General features: G+C 53.4%; 1 protein-coding gene across 1 annotated transcript in view; it reads left to right on the forward strand.

The window, feature by feature from the left end:
* The window catches only part of LOC110339103 (NADPH--cytochrome P450 reductase), a 44150-nt gene extending 20086 nt beyond the window's left edge, over positions 1–24064 (forward strand). The window contains exons 2-16 of the mRNA XM_021222606.1: positions 4592–4783; positions 16875–16923; positions 17874–18002; positions 18701–18850; positions 19318–19442; positions 19660–19749; positions 20149–20247; positions 21116–21232; positions 21334–21452; positions 22166–22347; positions 22503–22652; positions 22760–23030; positions 23111–23256; positions 23350–23435; positions 23542–24064. Of these exons, the coding sequence (XP_021078265.1) occupies positions 4605–4783; positions 16875–16923; positions 17874–18002; positions 18701–18850; positions 19318–19442; positions 19660–19749; positions 20149–20247; positions 21116–21232; positions 21334–21452; positions 22166–22347; positions 22503–22652; positions 22760–23030; positions 23111–23256; positions 23350–23435; positions 23542–23686 (2037 nt within the window). The 5' untranslated portion in view covers positions 4592–4604 and the 3' untranslated portion in view covers positions 23687–24064. The remainder of the gene's footprint in view (positions 1–4591; positions 4784–16874; positions 16924–17873; positions 18003–18700; positions 18851–19317; positions 19443–19659; positions 19750–20148; positions 20248–21115; positions 21233–21333; positions 21453–22165; positions 22348–22502; positions 22653–22759; positions 23031–23110; positions 23257–23349; positions 23436–23541) is intronic.
* The last annotated feature ends 100 nt before the right edge of the window (positions 24065–24164 follow it).

Raw genomic sequence — 24164 nt, forward strand, 5'->3', positions numbered from 1 at the left:
CGGTAAAAGTGACCAGAAGTTGCAAAAATGCTCTCTGGAGGATGACCTTGCTTGGAGAAAGAGAGAGCCTTTATGTTACTTAAAAGACAAATAAAAAAGCAAGCAAGCAAACAAACAAACAAAAAAACAAACAAAAAAACCCCATCTTTTAATCCCAGCTCTTGAGAACCAGAGGCTGATGAATCTCTGTGAGTTTGAGGCCAGCCTGGTCTGCAGGGTGAGTTCCAGAGTGGCCAGTGTGTCCTAAAGGAAGACGCTGTCTCAAAGCAACAACAACAACAACAACGATTTTAAGTTCCGTTTGTGTATACCAGTGTGTCTGTGTGAGGGTACAGACCTGGAGATCAGAGGGCAGCCTGCAGGAATCAAGTCTCTTCTATCATCTGGATCTGGGAATCAAACTCAGGTCCCTTGAGATCGGCAGCATTTGTCTTTACTTACTGAGCTGTATTGATAGCCTCAACCCTAGACCACCCAATTATCAGGCTGTCCACCTTGCACTCAGAGATCTCTCGTCTCGTCCTTGCTAGAGTTGAAGGTGTGAAGCCATCACACCTGGATCTCTCGGTAGATATTTTCTGAGGTGGGCTGACTCACAAAGCTTCAGGGCTAACCACACACTATGGCTTGAACATTCATCTTCCTACGTCCACCAGCTGGCCAGGTTCCACCAACCTAGTAAGGCAAAGGGGCAGCAGCTCAGCTCCAGCACACGGTAGAGCAAGGTGGACAGCCTAATTATTGGCTGTCTCTGCTAGTGGATGCTGTTGAAAACTGCTTGGTGGGTCTACAGGCCTACCGAGCCTGGCTGCTTCTCTTGAGGTCAGAGTCAAGCCAGCTGCGGAAATGGAGGGACCAAGATCAATGGTTAAACCGGAAGAGGAGCATTTTGAGTTGGGGTCCCATGTCGTCCAGGCTGGCCTTGAACTCATGTAGCTGAGGAGGACTTTGAACTTCAGGTCCTTCCACAGTTACCTGCTGGGATAACGTACTGCTTCTCCCCTCTAGGACGGGGCCTTACTGTGTAGCCTGGTTGGCCAGGTGTGTTAAGTATGTTATGCCCTGCTGAGACAGATACCTGACAAGAACAATGGGATGGAACTGTTTACTTTGGTTCATGGGTCAAGGGGACGTCATGACAGGAGGGCATGATGGGAGCTTGGGGTTAGATGGCCACACTTTATCTGTTGTCAGGAAGGGAGCGAGGTGAATGCTGGGACTCAGCTTCTTTCTCCTGTTTCACTCAGCCCAGACCCCAGCCTGAGGATAGTATCGCCCATCTTTGGGGTGTCTTCCTACCTCAGCTCACCTTATCTAGAAGCTTCCTCATAGCCCAGAGGTCTGTCTCTATGATTCTGAATACTATCAAGTTGGCACTTGGTATTTGGTCACTTTGGATGTGGTGGTCCACATCTGTAACCCCACCCTCAACCCCAGCACTCGGGAGACTAAGGTGGGAGGATCTCACCTTTGGAGTTAGCCTGGGCTACATTGTTAAAAAATACAAATGAAAAAAAAAAGGTAAAAGGACCCACGTATAGGGAGTGGTCTGACCAGAAGCCCTTGCAGTGGCCTAAATGGTTTGGGGCGGATAACAGGTATATCATACCTCTGTGCCCCAACACTCTGCTGTCTCAGGAACTGCCCACAAAGGAGGGCAGTTTGAGTTGTGCAGTCAGCCCTGTGACTTGGCTTTGTGAGCATCTGTTTGCTTTCCTTGAAAGCCAGGGGACCCGGGTTACCCTAGCAAGACAGAATCAATATCGCCTGCCGGCTGAGAGGAATACAAGTCCGTGCTTTTCCGTGTTAGCATTATCAGTCCTGAGCAGACCCCAGCTTGGCTGCAGCTGACTTGGAATGTCTGTTTCATCCCACTTCTGTGAGACAGACTCTTCTAGAAGCAGGTCTTAAACGCCTCCTGTGGTCTCATTTTGTGAATGTTTGACAGAAGGTGCGTGGGCTTATCAAAGACGAAGATAAGGTTGGACAGACACAGTCAGCACTGAATACATAGTGTGGTTGAAATATTTAATACAGTATTCTTGGGGACAGGAGAGTTAAATTTGTCCTTTAGTGTCAGATACCAAAAAAGATAAAGGCTGGGCGTCTGGGCCAGCAGTATAGTAGAACCCCCTACCTGAGGCTGGGAGCTTTGCTCAATGGTGGAGGGCCTGCCTAGGACCCCTAGTGATGGGCTGGAGACATGGCTCAGTGGTAGAGCACTATCTACCACGTGGGGAGCCTTGGGTTTTATTCCCAGCACCGCCCCATAAGGACGAGTAAGGATAAGTTGAGATGAGAGCCAGCTCTTTGAAAAGCATTTGTCTAAAATCCGAGAAGCTGACTCTCAAGTGGGCTGTAGACTGGAAGGACAGATAGCCCAGATTGAAGCTGGCTGGCTCAGTGCCTGAAGCTGTGACAGCAAACGGAAGCTGACAGGAAGCCACCTCAACTGGCCTGGATTACCAAGATATGACTCAGGCATTTCTGACTGAGTTGTGACCGGAGCAGCACACACACTCAGTCACAGGACTATGACGAAACAGAAGGGACAGCCTGCCCCTGTTGTTCTGGACCTCATACTGTCGTACCCTGATCAGATCTACCTACCTGCCAGGTTTTCATGCTGAATAGGCCTGTTGAGCACGCTCAAGACCATGGTTCAGTGTCTCCCCAGGACTGAGAATTGAGGAAAGCTTTTTTTTTACTTACAATCGTGGCTTGTTACAGCGTGAGGGTGGGAGCTGAAGCCTGGAGGGCGGGGTGCGGGAAAGGCTGGGGTGGCATTTCCAGTTGGCCTCTCCTTGCGGGGGTGGGGGGAGGGGGGTCACGTGGATGACATTTCATTCTCTTGGCAATGATGGATGACTTCCTGTATGAAGCAGAGATAGTCCCTGCTTTAACAGTGACATGAAAAGTCACCGAGTCAGTATCTCCATAGGCTTTGCGGGGGACGATTTTTGTCCAACAGACCATGAAACTGTTTTGAGCACTTCTCATGAAGCCAAGATGTTATAGTATTTGCTGAGTTAGTCATATTAAATTCTGTGTGTGCACATGTGTGCAAGTGCTTGTGCGTGTGTGCACATGTGTGCATACATGAGCATGTGTGAATGTCAGTGGACAGCTTTCAGGAGTCCCATTCTCGCTCCACTGTGGGCCCCAGGCATGGAATTCAGGTCATCGTGCCTAGACCTGCGGAGCCACCTCACCAGCCATAGTCAGCTTTGGTTTTTTTAAATACGGGCTCCAGGGTTTGAACCCAGTTCCTCAGACTTGCAAAGCAAGTACTTCGTCCCACCAACCCCTTAAATATACTTTTAAGTCAGTGACATTTTCAGTTTATGATGGGAGTCTCAGGACCTGACCCCAGCATCAGTTGAAAATCAGCTGTGACCAATAGTAAATGAATGTCATCAAGGGTATTGTGGGAATCAGGCTTGCAGGTCTGGAAGCCTAGACTTGTGTCGCTAAGACCTATAGCTGTCAAACCAGCTCAGGGTTTCCAAGTGCCAGGTGCCAGGCTGTGTGTTTACCGTAAGACTCACTATTAGTGGGACCTGTTCTTGACGCCTAGGGTCTCTGGTTAATGCATTCTAATCAGCCAGAATCTCCAGGGCCAGTTGTAAAGACTTAGGACCATGTCCCACTCAGACAAGTCAAGAGCCCAGCCTTTGGGGCAAAGTAGCTATCTCTCGACTGGGATCTTAACCGTGTCTTTGTCTTTGTGGGCTTGTGTGGCGGGGTCTTTGCAGACACCACAGCCATCAGCGTGTTGATCCAGGGGAAGCAAGAGGAAGATTCGATTCAATACCACTCAGTAGGCAGGCTTGGCTCAGATTTTAGGCAGTTTCTTTTAGGCATATTTAAGCACAGTATAATTTAGGAAGAAGTTTTCTTGATGATAATTAACTCAGTCCCATGTGTACAGCAAAGCTTAAGACATAATTACATCAGAACTCTTATAAAGTACAAGTGACATCTTCCATAAAGATAGGTGCTGGGGACTGACTAAGAAAGCAGGCTCAAGGTAAACCGTGCTCAGATAAGGGTCTCCAGAAGGATAGCCTGTAGATTGACGGAGATAAACCTAGGAGTCTGGGAAAGCTGTTGTGGCCGTCCATACACATAGCATGGAGGTCACCAGGTCCTTAACCACATTCGTTCCTAGCCTTCTGGGCAGAAAACAGGTCACACACACACACACACATACACACATACACACACACATCTACCTTTGAAGAGACAACCATGTGTGTTTAACCACCCTGGTTTCCTTGGTGCTTAACGGTGAGCACATGGACCTATGTGTGTCCTGCAGAGTCGGACGGAGATGCTCAGGGACACCAGGAGCCATGGTTTCTGTTCTCATCATTGGCTAAGGGGGCTCATCCTCCCCTTGACAGGGTGGTTTGCGGTGTTGGCTCTTCCCTAGGCTGCAGCAAGCAGCCTGGACTGAAGCCTTGCTGAGTCACCTTCCCCCTGCTTAGTCCATGCGGCCCTCACTCTGAAGCGTTCAGATGGGCACCTCCGCCGGCCTCGGGGCCACTCGACTCCTCCTCAATGACATCTGCTCTTTCTCTCCTGACAGTTGTGTCACCAACATGGGGGACTCTCACGAAGACACCAGTGCCACCATGTCTGAGGCAGTGGCTGAAGAAGTGTCTCTATTCAGCACAACAGACATGGTTCTGTTTTCTCTCATCGTGGGGGTCCTGACCTACTGGTTCATCTTCAAAAAGAAGAAAGAAGAGATACCGGAGTTCAGCAAGATCCAGACAACGTGAGTGGTGCCCTCGGAGACCCCTTGGTTATCCCTTCCACTGGGCATCCTGGGCACCTCTTCCTTCCACACTGTTCCCCAAGGTGGGGCGCAGGGCGTAAGGAGCCAGCTTCCTGGGAATTGGGGGCTTAAGTTTGGGGTGTGACCCTATGCTTTTGAGTCTTCTGTGATAATCAGACACACACCACCCATATACATATGGAGAGCTGGATTCGGTCTTACCTGTTCCATCAATGATTTACTGAGCCACTGTCTCCTAAGATCTTTGCCCACTGTGTCCCAAACCCTCTCAAAATCTGTGGCTGCGATTGACATAGACTCTGGCTTCCTTGAGTTTACGGTTTCTTGCTGAGCCAACCTGGTGAGATGTCGAACCTTATTCTCTCTCGCTCTCTCTGTTTCTCGGTCTACTTAGTGGCCCCGAGTGCCACTCTCTGTGAGCACTTGATGAGTTCATGGTGTGAATTTACCCACCGGACCTGAGTTCCCCTTGCTGCTGAATATGTTAGCGGCAGAGTATAGTTTGGACCAAGCACCCTAAGGACCACTGAGATGGCAGTGCACGAGAGAAGCTGAGACCTGCAGTCCCAGCGATTCAATGGAGGCAGGAAGATCAGGAGTTCAAAGTCATCCTAAGCTGTGTGCCAGCCTGGGCTGACTCTGTACCTTGGGGTGGGGGTGGGGGGCAGGGAGAGAGGGAGAGGAGAGCTTGGACCATGGTGGCTCACACCTTTAATTCCAGCACTCGGGAGGCAGGGACAGGCAGATCTCTGTGAATTCCAAGCCAGCCTGGTCTACAGAGTGAGTTCAAGGACAGCCAGGGCTACACAGAGAAACCCTGTGTCAGAGAGAGTGCTGGCAGTAGTTTGCAGATAAGTATATATGGAACACCTTCCTGTGCATTGTCTGCCCCTTCTGTCTCCCCTTAGGCAGTGACAGGCCCAGGTGGCTAAAAACTAGCAGAACTAGACGGGGGGGGGGGGGGGCACATTCCAGGACCTCCCTCTGTATAGCAGCTCGGACCCTGTCCTACAGGTTGGGTCCCACAGGGGCTGGGGATGTAGGAAGGGTGAGCGAGTCAGAATCCTGCTGGTCAGGATGCTTCGGGGGGGGGGGGAAAGGAAGAGGGCAGTGCTTGTGGGGAAAACGTGTCCTACTGAAGAGAAGGTGAACCGTGACCTGGTCCCAGCCTCCAAGCTGCCCCCACAACACTCTGCTCTGAACAAGGCTGTGGGGCCGGGAGCTGCCTCCCCGCTTCATCGCCCATTCTCTCGACATCACTGGCTCTGGCCTTGTAAGGCTAACATGATGGCCAAGCCTGGAAGCGCAGGCCTATCCCAACCGCTGGGGAGACTGAGGCAAGCTGAGGCGTGCCTGTACAACTCAGGGACTTTGTCTCAGAAAAAAAAATAGGGTCAGGAAAACGGCCCAATGGGTAAAGGTGCTTGCCACCAAGGCTGGCGACCTGAGTTCGATTCCTGGGACCCATATGGTAGAAGGAGAGAGCAGGCTCTTGCATTTGTCCTCTGTCCTCCGCTAGTGCACTGTTGCTGGGGCACCATTCTCTGTCTCTCTCTCTCTTTCTGTCTGTCTGTCTGTCTGTCTCTCTCTCTCTTTCTCTTTCTCTCTCTCTCTCTCTCTCTCTCTCTCTCTCTCCCTCCCTCTCTCCCTCTCTCCCTCTCTCCCTCTCACTCATACATTCATGAGTGCGCACCGTGCACACACACACACACACACACACACACACACACATGTAATTTTTAAATAAAAAGGAAAAAGACTGGAACACATCTGTAATCCCATACTCGGGAGGTGGACGCAGAAGGACCAGGAGTTGGGGGTCACTCTCAGCTCTATAGCAAGTTTGAGGCTAGGCTGGACTATAAAAGCAAGAAGCAGCCGAGAAGCAAGGGTGATGGAATGTGCTTTGTAGAAGCAGATGATGAGAAACTTCAGTGTGCCTTGTCTAAGCAGGGCCTCTGGGTTGCAGCTCTGCTCTGGGCTGCACGGGCACCGGTTTCTCTCCTCCCCGAGGCTGTGACAGGAACCCAGTCTGCTGGCTGGGGATCTTTAGGGTGCGACTAGGAGACAGTCCTGAGGGGAGAACCACACCTAGGCTGCTGGGAGTAAAGGAGGACGGAGAGCTGGAATCCAGGACCCGGGCTGGCCCTAGGTACATTCCTGGGGTGGGGACACTATTTGTGGTGATATCTGCCCACCTGGAGATAAAGGGACCAGTAGCCCGGCCCCACCCTCCACGTTGACCTTGTTCTACCATGTATGAAATGGAGGTCTCCCCTGATTCCCCCAAAAGCATATGAGGTGCAGAACCCCCCGACCTTTTCCAGGTGTTAGCCGCAGTTATAGAGCAGGCTCGAGACCAACCTAGGCAACTTCAGCAAGACCCTGTCTCAAAAAATGTTGGCCAGCCTTGATGGCACACACCAGGAGAGACGGGGGAAGGAAGATAAAGAATTCAAGGTCGCTGGGCAAGGCAGCATTTGCCACTAACCCCAGCACTTGGGAAACTGAGGCAAATATGGTTGGTTGGTTCTTGGCTTGGCTTTTTACGTTTGTTTTGTTTTGTGGATAGCAGACTGAGTGAGTTTATTAGATTTGTTAAAATACACTGAACACGTATTTTTTTTTGTTGTTGTTGTTGTTGTTGTTGTTGCTGCTGCTTTGTGCTGTTTTTTGTTTTGTTTTTTGTTTTTTAAAGACAGGGTCTCCTGGTATAGTCCAGGCTGGCCCCAGACTCACAGTGGTCCCCTCTGTCCCCTCATTTCTGGGATCAAAGGCACATGCCACCTGGTCTATTATGCCTTTTTAAATTGTTGATGTGTTTGCTTATGGTTTTTCAAGACAGGATTTGACTGTTTTGGAACTTGCTCTTTCAACCAGGCTGACCTCAGTGGCGGAGCTTTGCCTGTCCCTGCCTCCTAAGTGCTGGGGTTAAAGCTGTGCACCACCACTCTCGGTCCCCCAGAGAGTGGTACATTCTTATCATAGCTTCTGGTGACTTCTAGAAATGAACTCTCTTTGAAGGCCTTGATATAGGGCTGCAGGCTGTGGAGCATGAAACCATCGCGGTGTGTGTGTGTGTGTGTGTGTATGTGTGGGTACAAAGATACATACATGTACGTATGCACATAGATGTATGCCATGGTATACATGGAGAAGCTGGAGGCCAGTGAGCAGGAGGCAGTTCTCTTACACCGTGGGGGTCAAAGGGATCCAGCTCAGGCCATTCGGCTTATTGGCAGGCAGTTTTACTCACCAAGTCATCACTCTGATCGGATTATCTTCTGAGAGCAAGTCTCCCGTAGCCAAGCCAACCTCTGACTTGCTCTATTGGATTCTGATCCTCCTGCCTCTGCCCACCTGCTGTTATTACAGGTGTGCACCACCTCACCGGAGTATGTGATGCTTAGCTTCACACTAGGGGGAGCCAGGACGGCTTCGTGCATACCAGGCAAATGCTCTCTCCAACTGAGTTACATCCCTGACCCCAAGGGGATGGATTTATGCAAGCCAAAATAGCAAGCCAGCTGCAGTGTGGCCAGCAAGCACTGTGAGTCCTGAGAGGTACAAAACAAGTCTGGAGGTGTCCCTGATTACCCAGGCACCCTGATTACTCCTGGGAGTGCAAGCCTCTATAGCCCTCCCATGGATCTAAATGTGGCGTTCTAAACATCTGAGCCTGAATACTATCCCTGCTGCCCCTGACCATGTGTGGCCAGTAAAGACACGAGCTGGGGACCTTCTGCAGGCTGCACCCAGAGCCTGAAGTCCCTATCTCCTGGGCCAGGCCAGCATCACTGTGGCAGGAAGCCCTCCTAGGCCTCAGGAGAGGACAGAGTGCCCTGGACTTTGCCTTGAACTTCCCTCTTGGGCAGAATTCCTGCTGAGAGCGATGCCCGACAAGTGAACTGAGCGTAGCATATCCCAGGTCCCTCTGATGATACAAGGAGAATGTGGAGATGAGGGGGTGCTTAGAAAATCTTGGCACACACTTACAAGCATCTGTGCCAAAGCCTTGAAACAGAACAGGTCCAGCCCTGTCGTCCACAGATCCTCCGGGGTGCACTGTGCTGTGGTCAAAGGTACAGAGTTAGGGAACTTAGGGTGGAGATCCATTCAGACTGGGGATGAGGAAGGTTCTAGAAAGGGTTGCAACATGACCAGCAGCTTCAGATGCAGAACAGGATCTGGGCAGCAATGAGTGATGCTGTCCATAGTCACAGGTGGAGGAGATGCTGGGGTGACAGGCTTATTTGGGGAGTGGCAGGGGAGTGCGGGACAGGCAGTTAGCAGGGACAAGTTGGGGCCTGACACCAGAGGGCTGTGGGAGCAGCAAAATGACCAACTCTGATTCACAATGGCGGCAGGCAGCCAGGTAACTGCTGAGGGAGGGCGAGGGAGGGAGGAGGCTGGAGGATGCGGTCCCCTGAGAGGAGACACTGCCCCAGGAGAGGTTGTCTTTGGATACCTGGAGCAGGTGAGGAGGGCCTGAGAGAGTTTGGAGATCCCCCGGAACATTGGGTAGAGCTTGTTATTGCTGTGGAGTGAGGAAAACCCAGATTACAGAGACTCTGACACCATCAGAAACAGTAGGGATAGCTCACAGCTGGAGAAAAGCGAATCTTTGGGGGAGGGGGCAGGGGCCTAAGTTCCAATGAAAAGGAAACAAGTTAAGCCAAGTGTGGCCAACTGAGCCAGAGTAAGAGTTTGAGGGGTAGACTAAAGTGTCTGATGTGCGGTCATGGGAACCCCAGAGAGAGCCCCCAGCATCTGGAAAGAAAGCCAGGCCTGGCCATGCAGCTTGGACCCTGATCGCCAAGAGCTCAGAGGACAGCTTCCAGGAGTCAGCCCTTTTCTGGAACTGCGTGACTTCCAGGGATGGAACCTGAGTCACCCGTGGGGTCAGGGATTGAACCTGAGTCACCCATGGGGTCAGGGGGAAGCGCCTTCACCCACAGAGTTGTCTCTCTAGCTTTGGGAGGTGGAGCTCCGCTCCACTTTTAGATATCACACAATTACTTACTTCTACCTTCACAATTGCCCTTCCCAGGTGGTTTTTGTTCTTATCTCTGATTGGCTGATCAGAACTTCATCTTTAGATTTTTTTTTTTAAGTTAGATTTTTTTTTTTAAATTCAGTATCTGAAACCCATTTCTTGCAATTGATCAATACATCATATGCCTCTCTCTTTTTGGAGGGGAATAGGGTAAATTCAGGTATAATTTGCATTTAATAAGATCCCTCTTCTTGTTTTTCATTCAGTGCTAAGGATAAACCTTGGGTTGTACACCCCCAGTTCTAAAACCAACCCCCTTTTAACTATACACAGGGGTCCCAGGGATTGAGCTCAGGTCATCAGGCTTGGCAGCAATCACCTTTACCCACTGAGTCGTCCCGACAGCCCCATGAGTCTTGACGTCCATACAGTTATGTCATCAGTCTCACAGTCAGCAATGTCCCATCACCCCGAAGTGCCCCCAGCACCAGCCGTGCAGCTCTAGGTAACCTTCAGTGCTGCCCATCTGAGAACGGGACCTTTGCCCAAACCCAGCCTTGGTTCCATGTCAGTTCTTGGCTTCTGTCCACTCCTGACTCACCCATGAAACACGTGCGAAAGCAACGCCAGCCCGTTGTTTCATAGTTTCCTATGATCTGGATTTGGCCGACTGTGCCCCTCTGGGGCTTGTGTAGAAAAGCCGCAAGATTCTCATTTCCTCAAGTGACCTTTATTTTGGGATCCGCTCTCCTTTAAAATCGCAGCACTGCCTGGAGTCAAGGCTGCAGGCAGCTCTTACGTCCGTCTTTATCTTGGTGCGTCAGCAGATGGAGGAGCATCTGGGGGTCTTGGTTCTTCCAGTCAGGGACACCCTTTTTATATAGATGGCCTTGCACCTGTGGTCGCTAAGCTAGAAACACAGATGTGTTTCTTAAAGGAAAAGGCATGGCTGGAGCACGTGCTCAACAGTTAAGGGCACTGGCTGCTCTTACAGAGGACCTGGGTTTGATTCCCAGCACCCACATGATGGCTCACGGTCCCGAGGGGCCTGCTGCCATCTTCTGATCTCAGAGAGCACCTGGTCCACACATGGTGCACAGACATATGCAAACAAGATACTCATACATATAAATACCTAAATAAACAAATAAATCTAAAAACTGTTTTTCCAAGAGAGAGAGAAAAAGCTAGGCGTGGTGGCCCCTGCATTTAATCCTAACATTAAGGAGGCAGAGGCAGAGAGGCAGGCAGATATATGGAAGTTCAAGGCCAGCCTGGTCTACAGAGAGAGTTCCAGGATGACTAGAGCTATTAGGAAGAGAAACTCTGTCTTGAAAAAAAACAGAGAGAAAGAGAGGGAGGGAGAGGGGGGAGGGGCATGTAAGAGGTAGCTGTCGATGTGAAGGGTGGGCAGGGGACACAGTGTCTGACCCAGAAGTGTCTAGAAGAGGCCCCTCTGCAAGCTCTGGTCTGGGACCGCTACTGTCACCAGTTGAGGTCCCCTGTGTTTTTTCTGCTCTCTGATCAAGTGGGTTCTGCCCTTCCTGTTGACACTCCAGATGTGGCCTGCTCAGGGTAACTGCAATAGAAGCACGTTAGCCCACTATGTCATTTTCATTGCTGTCTTAGCTAGGGTTTCTACTGCTGTGATGAAGTACCGTGACCAACAGGAGCTTGGAGGGAAAAGGACTTATTTATTTAGCTCACAGATCCTGAATCATGGTCCCTTGAAGAAGCCAAGGCAGGAATTCAAACAGGGGAGGGATCTATAGGTAGGAGCTGGTGCCGAGGCCACAGGGGAGTGCAAGGGTCTAGGGGCACCACAGCCAGCAGAGTAATGATCTACAAGAGGCTAGAAACGTAGTTCACAACTAAGTAGCCAGGGTTGGTTTGAACTTAGGGAGTTGGACCCCAAATAGTTTATTGTAGGCCCATTTAAGCACAACATGATACAGTGAAAAATCCTCCTGGTGATAATCAACTCGATCCCATCTACACAATAAAGCTTAAGACGTGACTACATCAAAACTCTTTGTAACCTACGTGTGGCATCTTCCATAAAGATGGAGTCTGTAGGTTTGACTACATGTGATAAAACAGGTTCTATAGCTTGACGAGCTCACAGTAAGGGGGTAGGGAGGATCTGGTGTGGTCTCTCACCAGGCTACTAGCCAGCCTCTGGGTGGGCTGTGAGTGCTGCTTACTGCTTTGCTGAGCCTGAGCTCTCACAGAACCCAGGACCAGCAGCCCAGGGATGGCCCCACCCACCGTGACTGGGGCCTCCCCTGTCAGTCACTAATTAAGAAAACACACTACAGGTTTGCCTACAGCCAGATCTTATGGAGGCATTTTCTTAATTGGGGTTCCTGCCTCCCAGATGAATGACATTAGCTTGTGTCAGATCAGTAAAATTAGCCAGCACAGTGGCCCTGGTCTTTTTGTTTTCCTTTCCTTTTGTCGTCTCACTAGCTCAGGCTAGCCTCTGCTATGTACCTGTGTAGAGGATGACATTGAACTCTAATTCTTTCTAGTATATATGTCCCAGTCGTCTCAATGGCAAGTTATGTGGTGCAGGGGGTGGAACTCAGGGCGTCGTGTGGTAGAAAACTACTCTGCCCAGCTTTCTTTGTTGTTGTTTTTGTTTGTTTTTGGTTTTTTTGTTTGTTTGTTTTGGTTTTGGTTTTTGAGACAAAGTTGCTCTGTAGTCTAGGCTGAACTCTGTCCTCTTGTCTTAAGCCTCCAAAGTGCTGTGATCGGAGATGGGCGCCACCACCTGGCCCAAATCTTTTTTTTTTTTTTAAAGATTTATTTATTTACTATATGTAAGTACACTGTAGTTGTCTTCAGACACACCAGAAGAGGGCGTCAGATTTCGTTACAGATGGTTGTGAGCCACCATGTGGTTGCTGGGATTTGAACTCGGGACCTCTGGAAGAGCAGTCAGTGCTCTTAACCCCTGAGCCATCTCACCAGCCCCCGAATCTTTTTTAAATTCAATTGCTGCCAGGCTCCCCTTCCTGGCCACCTCTCCCACAATCCGTCCCCACTTCTCCTCTGAGAGAGTAGAGCCCCCCTCCCCCATCAAGGTTCTCCAGGAACTAGGATTTGGCCTGAGGCCCCTGTCAGCCCTTAGCTGCCTCCTAGCTCCCTTTGAAGTGGCCCGTGGGAACTCCTCCTATGGGAGCATAGCCCTGTGGACCTCTACCTACTACGATTTTCATCATAGCTCCACACAGAAGCTGGCCATCTATCCTGCAGGGAGCCACTGTTCTCCTGGTCCTTTCTGCCTGTTAACCCTGTGGCCTGGAGACATTAGTTACCAGACAGCCAGCCTGTGCAAGTTCAAAAGCAGCTTCCCTGGTCCCTCCCAGGCAGTGGGACATCCCAGGAGGAATCAGTTCTAGCACACAGAAAATTAGATTTGAGTTGCCTTGGCTTTCAGAAGTGCTTCTTCTTTTCCTTGCCTGTGACTGGAGGGGGAAAAAAAAAAAAGACCCCCTTGATGCATCTGGGTCCCCCCTGTGACTCGGAGCTCCCCCTCCCCTTCCTCTCTTCTTGCCCACTCTGGTGGCCTGCAGCTGACTTCAGAGGCGCCTGCTCCCAGTGGAGGGTTTGGAGGGGGGGGAGCGCACTAATTGGAACCTTTCAGGCTCTGCTGTGGAGCCATGTGGTGTCTGGCTCCCACAACTTGGGCCAGCTGCCACCTGCACAGCGCTCGCTCTGGGGTCTGAGCCTGGGTACCAAGAAAGGGGTTTCCCTAAGACACACAACCTCGTGCTTGCTGTCCCCACTGCATGGGGCAGGAAGGGAAAGTCTATCTCCCTGTAGTGGCCAGGATGTGCCTGGGTGCCAGAGCCCCAGTGCCTTTGACTCCCCAGTTCTCTCCAGGGGCTCTTGCAGCAGCAGGGAAGGCTGACTTATTGTTGCAGCCTGCCCAGGGCTCTGTGTCAGGGCTGGGACAGCTTTGTTCTCCATCCCTTTTTTCTCCTAATGGGAAAGGGGGAGGGTGTGGGGAGCGGGGCTCTGATATAAACAGTTACCAAGGAGACTGAGTGTGTGTGTGTGTGTGTGTGTGTGTGTGTGTGTGTGTGTGTGTGTTCTCGCCTTCCCTCAGTCCATGATGTGTGTGTGTGGGGGGGGGAGTTACCCCAGCCGCAGGGGATCATGGGAGGCTGTAGTCTCAGTCCCGAGTCCCGCTGGAGCTGCCAGATGTTGCAGAGTTCACAGGCTCATGGGGACAGAGGCAGGCAGAGGTGCCGAAGAATTCTGAGAGGACTTCTGGGGTGTCTGGTGGCACTTTCAGAGTCTCTGGGCCCAAGCAGCTTACCCCATCACACTGAGAATGGACAGAACCGAACTTCCTTTCTGTGGGCTCCCAGCCAGCAGCCACAGAGGCAGAGCTCAGTACAGGACCCTTTTTCTCTAATCCCGTGCTGGGAACAGGAGCATCATGGGGTGTGCATACTCATCTCCTCCTCCGGAAGAGCCCGTCCTGCGAAGGTCAGTTCCAGCTCTAGTTCAGATGTGTGGGAAGCCAATGGGCCAGGTTCACATGGCTGCCATCATTGCCAAAGGGAGAGGCAGCTCCCTGGGTGAGGGTCAAATGGGCTCCTGTTAGTTAGCCCCCTGGGTAGGTACCACCAGGTCTGCTTCCTGGAGCTGGCTAGGAGTTGTTCCCAGGCAAGAAGGGCTGCCCAGGAGAGACATCGTGTCCAGCACAGGGTCCTCTGACTCCATCTGCCCAGGGGCCACTGCCTCTGCTGGATTCGGATGAGTGGGGGTGCAGATGGACAGCCCTTCCTGTCCCCAGGGCCAGAGCAGAGCTAATTAAAGGACAGGGTGGGCCTCAGATGTGTTCAGGTGTGGATGGGGAGATGGCTCTGTTAAGTCCTTGCTACACAAGCGTGAGTTTGATCCCCAGAACCTGTATTAAAAAGCTGGGCATTGAGGTAGGTTTCTAATCCCCATGCTGGGAAGGCATGGGGTGGGCGGGTCCCTGAGGCGTGGTGTCCAGCCAGTCTGAACAAAGGTGGACAGCACCCGAGGGCCACCAGAGGTTGACCCCCCCCCCCACACACACAAGAAATGCACAGTGTCATGGTCTGTTCTCCCAGGGTCATGGGTGAGTATCTCCAGGTAAACCGGTCCAGTGCCCTCGCCTTGCCAGGGCCAGGACCAGGGCCAGCTGGCCTGGAGTTTGGTCCTTTTCCACCCACAGCAGGACACTGGCCAAAGGGCCGGGCCCTTGGGAGCCTGCTGTTGTAGCTCTTGAGAATGAAGCCCAGCCTTTTGTGTCTCTCTGGCTCTGGCTCTAGCACCTCTGTGGCCCCGTGCCACCTTCGGCTGCTGGGCAGTTTCAGATGAAATCACAGACTGGCCTGGATAGTCACTCACTTTCCACGAAGACCTTTGTCCCCTTGAGTGTCACTCAAGTTGCAGGTGCCTGGCAGGACTCGAGAGATACTGCAGAGTCAAGTTAAAGTAGCTAAGGCCTTCAGAGACTAGGACTGGGACGCCCGTCCCATGCCTCTGTGGTGACAGGGCCTAGGTTTGCAGCCAGCTCTACCTCTGACGTGGCTTCTCTTCTGCTGGGATCCCCCTTGGCTCCAGCTCAGGGACAGGACAGGCCCTTGGAAGCCAGAGATGGCACGTTCTAGTCCCCACCCTCAGCACCTGGCATGGAGCCCTGGCCTGCCGTGCGTGCTGGGGCTGGAGATGGGATTCCTAGGGATACATCTGTCTTTTGAGAACAGCCAGGAGTTGGCTTCTCAACCCAGAGCAGGGAGGGAGTGGGAAATGTCCCCAGAGGCTACTCTCCACCTCTGCCTGCCAGATGCTGGGTGGGTGACCTGGACCAGCCATTGCAGGAAAACCGTGAATTGTGTGTGGAGTGCCAGGCAGCTCCTGCTAAGTCATTAAAGCCAGTCCTCAAGGGGAGCAAAGTGAGTATATGGAGGGAAGTGCCACGTGCATGTATGTGCCCTGTTATGACAGTGACCTTGATGCTAGGGGAGGCAGGGAAAGGTTGCTCTGAGGAAGCTAATGTTGTGTTGAAGGAAAGTAGGGGTTGGTAGGAAGGCTCAGAGAAGGCCAGGTCAGGGGTCATCAAGTCTGTGCACTCATAAGGGAGTAGTGACCTGGCCAGGGAAGTAAGAGCTGGGTTTTCCTCTAGAACACCTTCTCTCATACCGGTCTCTACTCAGGGCTTCCCATTTTTTGTTTTCTCTGTGTAGCCCTGGCTGTCCTAGAATTCTCTGTAGACCAGGCTGGCCTCGAACTCAGAGACCCACCTGCCTCTGCCTCTCAAGTGCGGGGATTAAAGGCCTGCAGCCTCCCACTTTTATTTGTCCTTACTTTCTCCGGAGTTTGTATTTGTGTCTGTGTGAGGATGGCTGTTCATACTTATGCACATGATGTACGGGTATATAGAGGTCAGGAGTCACCTCAAGTGCTGGAAACCTCACCAAACTCTGTGTATATCGTCTGCGTAAGTGTGTGCAGCTGTGTGCACATACAAGCTAGAGGGAGCACAGGATGGCCAGCTTGTCATGTGGTACGGGTTGCAAACTCTCATCCTCATGCCTGGGGATCAAGCCCTCTTAATTGCTGGGCTATCTCTGTGCATGCACAGCCCTCTCCCTCCCCCCCCCCTCCCATACACCCTGGCCCACATCACACACTCATCCCCTGACCACACTTTGTTTTTTCCCATTGGGTCTCCCATTGACTCAAATTGTCTCAGGCAGGAGCTAGAGCATCTTTCAGCTCAGCATCTGCCTGAGATGAAGTCAAGGGAAGAAAGGGGACAGGAGATGGAGAGGGAGGAGGAGAGAGGAGCCAGACACTGGAAGGAGAATGTGGGCATATACCCAGGCCAGCCTCACACTGACTGATGGCCGTAAGCTCACTGGTGAATTGAGGCACTCAAAGGAGTGATTATACCACTCCCAGCTGTTGGCGTCGTCACTAGGGCCTAGTGGACCGTCTCCTGACAAACTGCCGAGGGTCGCTCAGCCTGTCACACTCATCCTGCAACAGCTGCATATGTCCCCATCAGACTGTCTTGTTTTTCAGGGCCCCACCCGTCAAAGATAGCAGCTTCGTGGAAAAGATGAAGAAAACGGTGAGACTCCTGTTTCTGCTTTTAGTAGAGCATGCGGTGGTGGGAACCAAGGAGGTCCAGGAGAGGGCTCGGCTTCCTGACAGGAGGGCTGAGGGCTACTGGAACGGAGCAGGTCAGGATGCTAAGGACATCTTCATCTTACCACAGCATGAAAGACCTTAGCTCCTGCAGATTCTGGTATCTTGTGAATGGGAATCATGGACCCCCACAGATGCCAAAGGATCACATCCACTGTTGGATGGAGGGCTGCTAGACATGTTTTCCATCACCTTCTCGGGTTTTTTGTTTGTTTTGTTTTTTGTTTTGTTTTTAAAAGATTTATTTATTTATTATATGTTAAGTAAGTACACTGTAGCTGTCTTCAGACATTTTTTTTCTTCTCACTCTGGCCCTGCTCGCTTGCTGTAGCTGTCTTCAGATGCCCCAGAAGAGGGCGTCAGATCTCATTACAGATGGTTGTGAGCCACCATGTGGTTGCTGGGATTTCAACTCATGACCTTCAGAAGAGCAGTCAGCACCCTTAACCACTGAGCCGTCTCTCCAGCCCTCTTGTTTTGTTTTTTTAAGATTTATTTTATGTATGTATATTGTCGCCGTCTTTGGACACATTATATCCCATTACAGATGGTTGTGGTTGCTGGGACTTGAACTCGGGACCTCTGGAAGAACAGTCAGTGCTTTTAATTTCTGAGCCATCTCTCCAGCCCTCACCTTCCCTTCTCATACTCAATGTTAGGTTGTGTTTTTCTTGGGTCGGAGTGTGATCTTGAGAAATGAGTGAGAGATTCCTTTGACTCTAGCTGGAGTTCTTTGGGTAACATCTGTCCTCTTCCATCACAGCATCTGTGACAGCCAGGAGAGAGGGGACCCTTAAGAGGGCTCCACTTGCCAGGCCTACGCTGTGTCTCCTGGGCCCCTTACTGACCCCGTGTGTCTGCCTTTTCCCTCAGGGAAGGAACATTATTGTATTCTATGGCTCCCAGACGGGAACCGCCGAGGAGTTTGCCAACCGCCTGTCCAAGGATGCCCACCGCTATGGGATGCGGGGCATGTCCGCAGACCCTGAAGAATATGACTTGGTGAGTGTGCCCCACCCTGCTGCTCAAGTGTGAGGGACCCCGTAATGACTCTTCCCCAGCTATGGAAGGTGTTAGATGGGGTCATCTCAGAAAGCTCTAAGCTGTCTTACGTTGAGGCTCTTAGTAATTCGTACGTTAAAGCTGAGGACAGAGTTGTGGGGTTGGGAGAGGCTATAGTTGCGGGCAGTGGAGACCCTTCCTATCCATACGCCATCCTGTCCGTGCTGTTCCTCGTAAGGCAGTACAGGATATGACAGACCTCGTCCATGTCCTTAAGGACTAGGGCAGAAACATCATTGCCCCTGACTGTCTGCCAGCTCAGCAGGCTTATTCTTCGGGTACTGCCTCCTACCCATCCCCCGACATGGGCTCGCTCTGTGCAGTGCACAAAACCGCCATCAGCCCGGGAAGAGAAGGAGGCCTAGGAGTGGCCTCGGGCTTCCATGTAAGGTCACTGGCAGCACACACCCCCCACTGCCCATCTGGAGAGACATCCCTGTAGGGCGCCCCTTGTCTCGTAGCCCTCCTCCCCTGAATGCCCACTCCACACTCGTGCCACAGGCGTGTTCTTCCATCTCCAGCCCTGGCTTTAGATTGATGGGAGATGCATGAAGGGCTTCCTGGCAAGCCTTCCCGCCTGCTGCTCTGTTCCTCAGCAGTGGGCCCAGGCCATGGTGGTGACACCCCTGTCTCCCTAGGCCGACCTGAGCAGCTTGCCTGAGATCGACAAGTCCCTGGTAGTCTTCTGCATGGCCACATACGGAGAAGGCGACCCCACCGACAACGCACAGGACTTTTATGACTGGCTGCAAGAGACTGACGTGGACCTCACGGGTGTCAAGTTTGCTGTGAGTCCCCACGGAACCCTATGGGCACATACCGTCCTGTAGCAGCTCCCTAGCATTCTCCTGTGCAAACTACCCCTCTCTGTTCCTCCACACATTGACAGGGCAGGTAGCTTCCAGCAGAGGGCCTGAGCCTTCCTCTGCTGGAGCCACTCCCAGAGCATCTCCTCCTTGCTACCAGCTGGTCCCCAGGAACACTGGTTATGGAACGGGACGAAAAGCTAAAACAGTATAATTTGACCAAGCAAGGAGGACTGGAGCCTCCAGCTAAGCTGGGTTTGAGACATAGGACTGGTTGTAAACGGAGCTACCTCTGGGCTGCAGGTCTCCTAAATAAAGCCGTCAGCTGTTCTCCTCAGGGCCCATAGAGCCAGAGACTTCCAGTGCAGGGTACAGTCCACCCCGGGGACATCAGATCCCACCAGATGGGCTGCAGTCCTGGCCCCAGAGCCCCCCTGCTGTCCACACAGGTGTTTGGTCTCGGGAACAAGACCTACGAGCACTTCAACGCCATGGGCAAGTATGTGGACCAGCGGCTGGAGCAGCTTGGCGCCCAGCGCATCTTTGAGTTGGGCCTCGGTGATGACGATGGGAAGTAAGTACCACACCCCAGTTGCGCAGGTCCTAGCCTGGCATATGGGCCAGCCTCTTACCCCTAACAGGGGTGAGAGCAGGCTGGTGGCTAGCCTGGCCAACCCTTCTCTCTCTCTCTCTCTCTCTCTCTCTCTCTCTCTCTCTCTCTCTCTCTCTCCCCTCTCCCCTCTCCCTCCCCCTCCCCCTCCCCCTCTCCCTCTCCCTCTCCCTCCCCCCAGCTTGGAGGAGGATTTCATCACGTGGAGGGAGCAGTTCTGGCCAGCCGTGTGCGAGTTCTTCGGGGTAGAAGCCACTGGGGAGGAGTCCAGGCAAGTAGAAGGCCACAGCTGAGGCCTGGGTCAAGTGGCCCTGGGGGCACAGTGAGGTATGGTGTATGTGGCAAGAGCTCAGACATAGGATTGGGGAGACCCTTGTTACAGGGGAAGGGGCTCCCTGAAGGTGAGCGGGGGTGAAATGGGGTCTCCCTTACTGTCTGTGTGGCATCGCCAGGACACTGGCTTTCCTCCCATCTGTGCTCCATGGCCAGCCTGGCCTCTCAGGCCCTCAGGGGGTCCACCTCAGCCCGTCTCTTATGTCTGCCACAGGGTCCCCTGCTGTCACACATCTTCCATCCAGGTCCCTTTAGCTCAAGCCCTTTCTCTGTCTGGCTCACCCCGAAGCTTCCCTCTTCCCACCACTGACCACAGCCTTGGTTTCTCCCTTTCCAGCATCCGCCAGTATGAGCTCGTGGTCCACAAAGACATGGATACAGCCAAGGTGTACACGGGTGAGATGGGCCGTCTGAAGAGCTACGAGAACCAGAAACCGTGAGTGGGGGAAGGGACGTGGGGAGACGCGTGTCCCTCCAGAGTCACGTGAATGGGCACAGTGGGGAACCCCTATCGTGTTTGTTGTCTGGAAGGGTACAAGTTGCCCAAGGAGCAGGTGCTAGTCCCCACTTGGGCACTAGGAGCCAAGCCATGCTAAAATCGGGCAGAAAGGCCCATTCCTTCCTTAGAATCCACCACCATGGGGCATGCAGCTCAATTGGCTGAGTGTTTCCGTTACACATGTGAGGCCCTGGGTTCCGTTCCCAGGATGGCATGAGGAAGGGCGTGGTAGCACACGCTGCAGGCTCAGCACACCGGGGGAGGAAGACTGAAGGTCCACAGCTATCTTATTCTCGGTAGCATAGCGGGTTCAAGGCAAGCCTGAGATACATGAGAAAGGTCCAAGTCATGTCACCCGCTCTGACCCTTCCTACCTCTGGGTGCTGCCCAGAGTCACGCTGGAGCCCTCCCTAGTCATCCTGGTCACACAGAGTCAAAACAGCCATCCTGCTGGCCCAGACTCCTCCACTTGTCACTTGTAGCCATACTGTGGTCCCTGAATGTGAGTGTGAAAACCAAATGGCATACAGCTATCTCAGGACCCAGGCAGCTTCCACCGCTGCCCAGGCCCCCATAGGCAGCATGCAGAGGGTCTCAAGTTTCTTAGGGGCCAGCCTGCTTTCCTGTCTGTGTCCCTTTGCTTCACCCATTTCATTACACTTATGGGGTGGGGACAGCCCTTGCTGTATTCAGTTTGATTCTTTCATGTCCCTGGAAGGCTCAGAGGCCTCCCCACCAGTTCTTGCTCTTGGGGATTGTATAAGCCGGTCCCAAGCAAGTCACTGGCCTCCTTTCTTCCCATCAGTCCCTTCGATGCCAAGAATCCCTTCCTGGCTGCTGTTACCACCAACCGGAAGCTGAACCAAGGCACTGAACGGCATCTAATGCACCTGGAATTGGACATCTCAGACTCCAAGATCAGGTACCTGCAGCCCCCAGTCTCCCCTGGGGCAAGCCTGCCACCCCACCCCCCACCCCCCAGTCATCTGCGTGCTTCCTCCTGACCCATGCACTTCCGTCTAGGTATGAATCTGGAGACCACGTGGCTGTGTACCCAGCCAATGACTCAACCCTGGTCAACCAGATTGGGGAGATCCTGGGGGCTGACCTAGATGTCATCATGTCTCTAAACAATCTCGATGGTAAGTTCCAGAATTGAGGACCTGGTCTAGGCCTGAACGTTGAGCCTTCAGGTGCTAAAGGCCCATGCCCCAAGACACCATCTGTACGTCTGGCTTACTCCCCATCCCTTGTCATAGTTATAGAAGACACCCTTGGCCCGGAAGCAGAGCCAGCCTGCTTCCCGTGTAGCTAGGAAAGCCACCAGCCACCACATCCTCCTGGACAAGGGCTGCTAAACCAAGTCTTGTGTCTGAGGCCTGGGGTTCCCAACTCTCTCAGTGGCTGTGGGTGGCTGGCTCCCTGCTCACTCAAAATGCAAGGACTGGGGTCAGCAGCCCTCAGCGCCCCCTAGGTAGGGCCCATGGTACACAGATGCTAGAGGATGCTGTAACCCTGGGCCTTTCCCTGTGGACACCGGCATCTGGTACCCACCCAAGTCCTGCCTCTGCCCTCAGGGACTTCTAATCAGAACACGTGGACCAGGAGCTGGTTTCTGCTCAAGCTAGCCACTCCTCTTTCCCCCAGAGCTCATACACTGTGCTTCCTCTAAGACCTGGCAGCTTATCATGGGCACGTCCTGCCTGGCCTGAAGTTCAAGCCTGGCAGGAAGCTTGAGCCTTGTCCCAGTCAGGGAGGCAAACGAGAGCAGGCTGGGGCGCCAGCTTCCTGCTCACAAAGCCCGCAGCATCCAAGGGCGAGCCTCCATCTCCATCCTATTTATCTCCTGCTGCAGAGGAGTCAAATAAGAAGCATCCGTTCCCCTGCCCCACCACCTACCGCACGGCCCTCACCTACTACCTGGACATCACTAACCCACCACGCACCAACGTGCTCTACGAGCTGGCCCAGTACGCCTCAGAGCCCTCGGAGCAGGAACACCTGCACAAGATGGCCTCCTCCTCCGGCGAGGGCAAGGTGAGCCTGCGCACCCCGTTTCCACATGCCCCCGCACACACACACACACACACACACACACACACACACACACACACACACACACACACACACACACACACGTGCGCGCGCGCCCACCCCCAGGCTGCCCATCCCCTCGGTCCGTGTCCCCCCAGGAGCTGTACCTGAGCTGGGTGGTGGATGCCCGGAGGCACATCCTAGCCATTCTCCAAGACTACCCATCCCTGCGGCCACCCATCGACCACCTCTGCGAGCTCCTGCCGCGGCTGCAGGCCCGCTACTACTCCATTGCCTCGTCATCTAAGGTGAAGGGCACCGCCAGCTCTGCCAGGGAGGGCGGTGGCCGCCGGATGGCCTCCCGGGAAGGGCCTCTAGGGGGTTGAAGCCCCGCTCACCCCAGCCCTTCCTCCAGGTCCACCCCAACTCCGTGCACATCTGCGCCGTGGCCGTCGAGTACGAAGCGAAGTCTGGACGAGTGAACAAGGGGGTGGCCACCAGCTGGCTTCGGGCCAAGGAACCAGCAGGCGAGAATGGCCGCCGGGCCCTGGTCCCCATGTTCGTCCGCAAGTCCCAGTTCCGCTTGCCTTTCAAGTCCACCACTCCCGTTATCATGGTGGGCCCCGGCACTGGGGTTGCCCCTTTCATGGGCTTCATCCAGGAGCGAGCCTGGCTTCGAGAGCAAGGTAAGCCGTGGGGGCGCTGGGTCGTGGTCAGCCCGGGCCAGGCCAGAGCTCCCCTTCACCATCGCCGCACCCCCGCCCAGGCAAGGAGGTGGGAGAGACGGTGCTCTACTACGGCTGCCGGCGCCCGAACGAGGACTATCTGTACCGAGAGGAGCTGGAGCGCTTCCACAAGGACGGCGCCCTCACGCAGCTTAATGTGGCCTTTTCCCGGGAGCAGGCCAACAAGGTGAGGCGGGTAGCTGCGGCCGGCGGGCTGGGCCGCCCCAGGAAGGTGGTGCTGTGGGGTCCCGACCCTGCTCACCGCCGCCCCCGCCCCCAGGTCTACGTCCAGCACCTGCTCAAGAGGGACAAAGAACACCTGTGGAAGCTGATCCACGAAGGCGGCGCCCACATCTATGTCTGCGGGTGAGTACAAGGGACTGGGGAGGCACCGGGTGCCGAGGACACGCCTACGGGGTGGCTCCACCCACAACCTTCCACCACACCTTCTTGTCCCCTCTTCTCCACCTAGGGATGCTCGAAATATGGCCAAAGATGTGCAGAACACATTCTATGACATCGTGGCCGAGTTCGGGCCCATGGAGCACACCCAGGCTGTGGACTATGTTAAGAAGCTGATGACCAAGGGCCGCTACTCACTGGATGTATGGAGCTAGGAGCTGCCGCCCCCCACCCCTCGCTCCCTGTAATCTCTTCCTTAACCTCCTTCCGCAGGCCTCCACCTCTGGTGGTCCCTGCCTGGCCTGGACACAGGGAGGCCCAGGGATGGACTCCTCCTGGCCTGAGTGATGCCCTCCTGGGCCCTTAAGCTGAATCTGGTCCATTGTGCCGGGCAGCCCAGCCCAGTCCTGCCCAGGGCACATGGCAAGAGGGACGGGACCCACCTTTGGGTGACGGGTGCCTTAGGTCCCCAGCAGCTGTACAGAAGGGGCTCTTTTCTCCACAGAGCTGGGGGTGCAGCCCCAACATGTGATTTTGAATGAGTGTAAATAATTTTAAATAACCTGGCCCTTGGAATAAAGTTGTTTTCTGTATTTGCCCGGTGTGTTTGAGTTTATATGTGGTCAGTCTTGGAATCTGCCGCAGTTAGACATCCCCCCTCCTCAGACCAGGAGGCAAGAGTCACTGCCTTGC

Source organism: Mus pahari, chromosome 23 (genome assembly GCF_900095145.1).
Source record: "Mus pahari chromosome 23, PAHARI_EIJ_v1.1, whole genome shotgun sequence".
Taxonomy (NCBI): domain Eukaryota; kingdom Metazoa; phylum Chordata; class Mammalia; order Rodentia; family Muridae; genus Mus; species Mus pahari.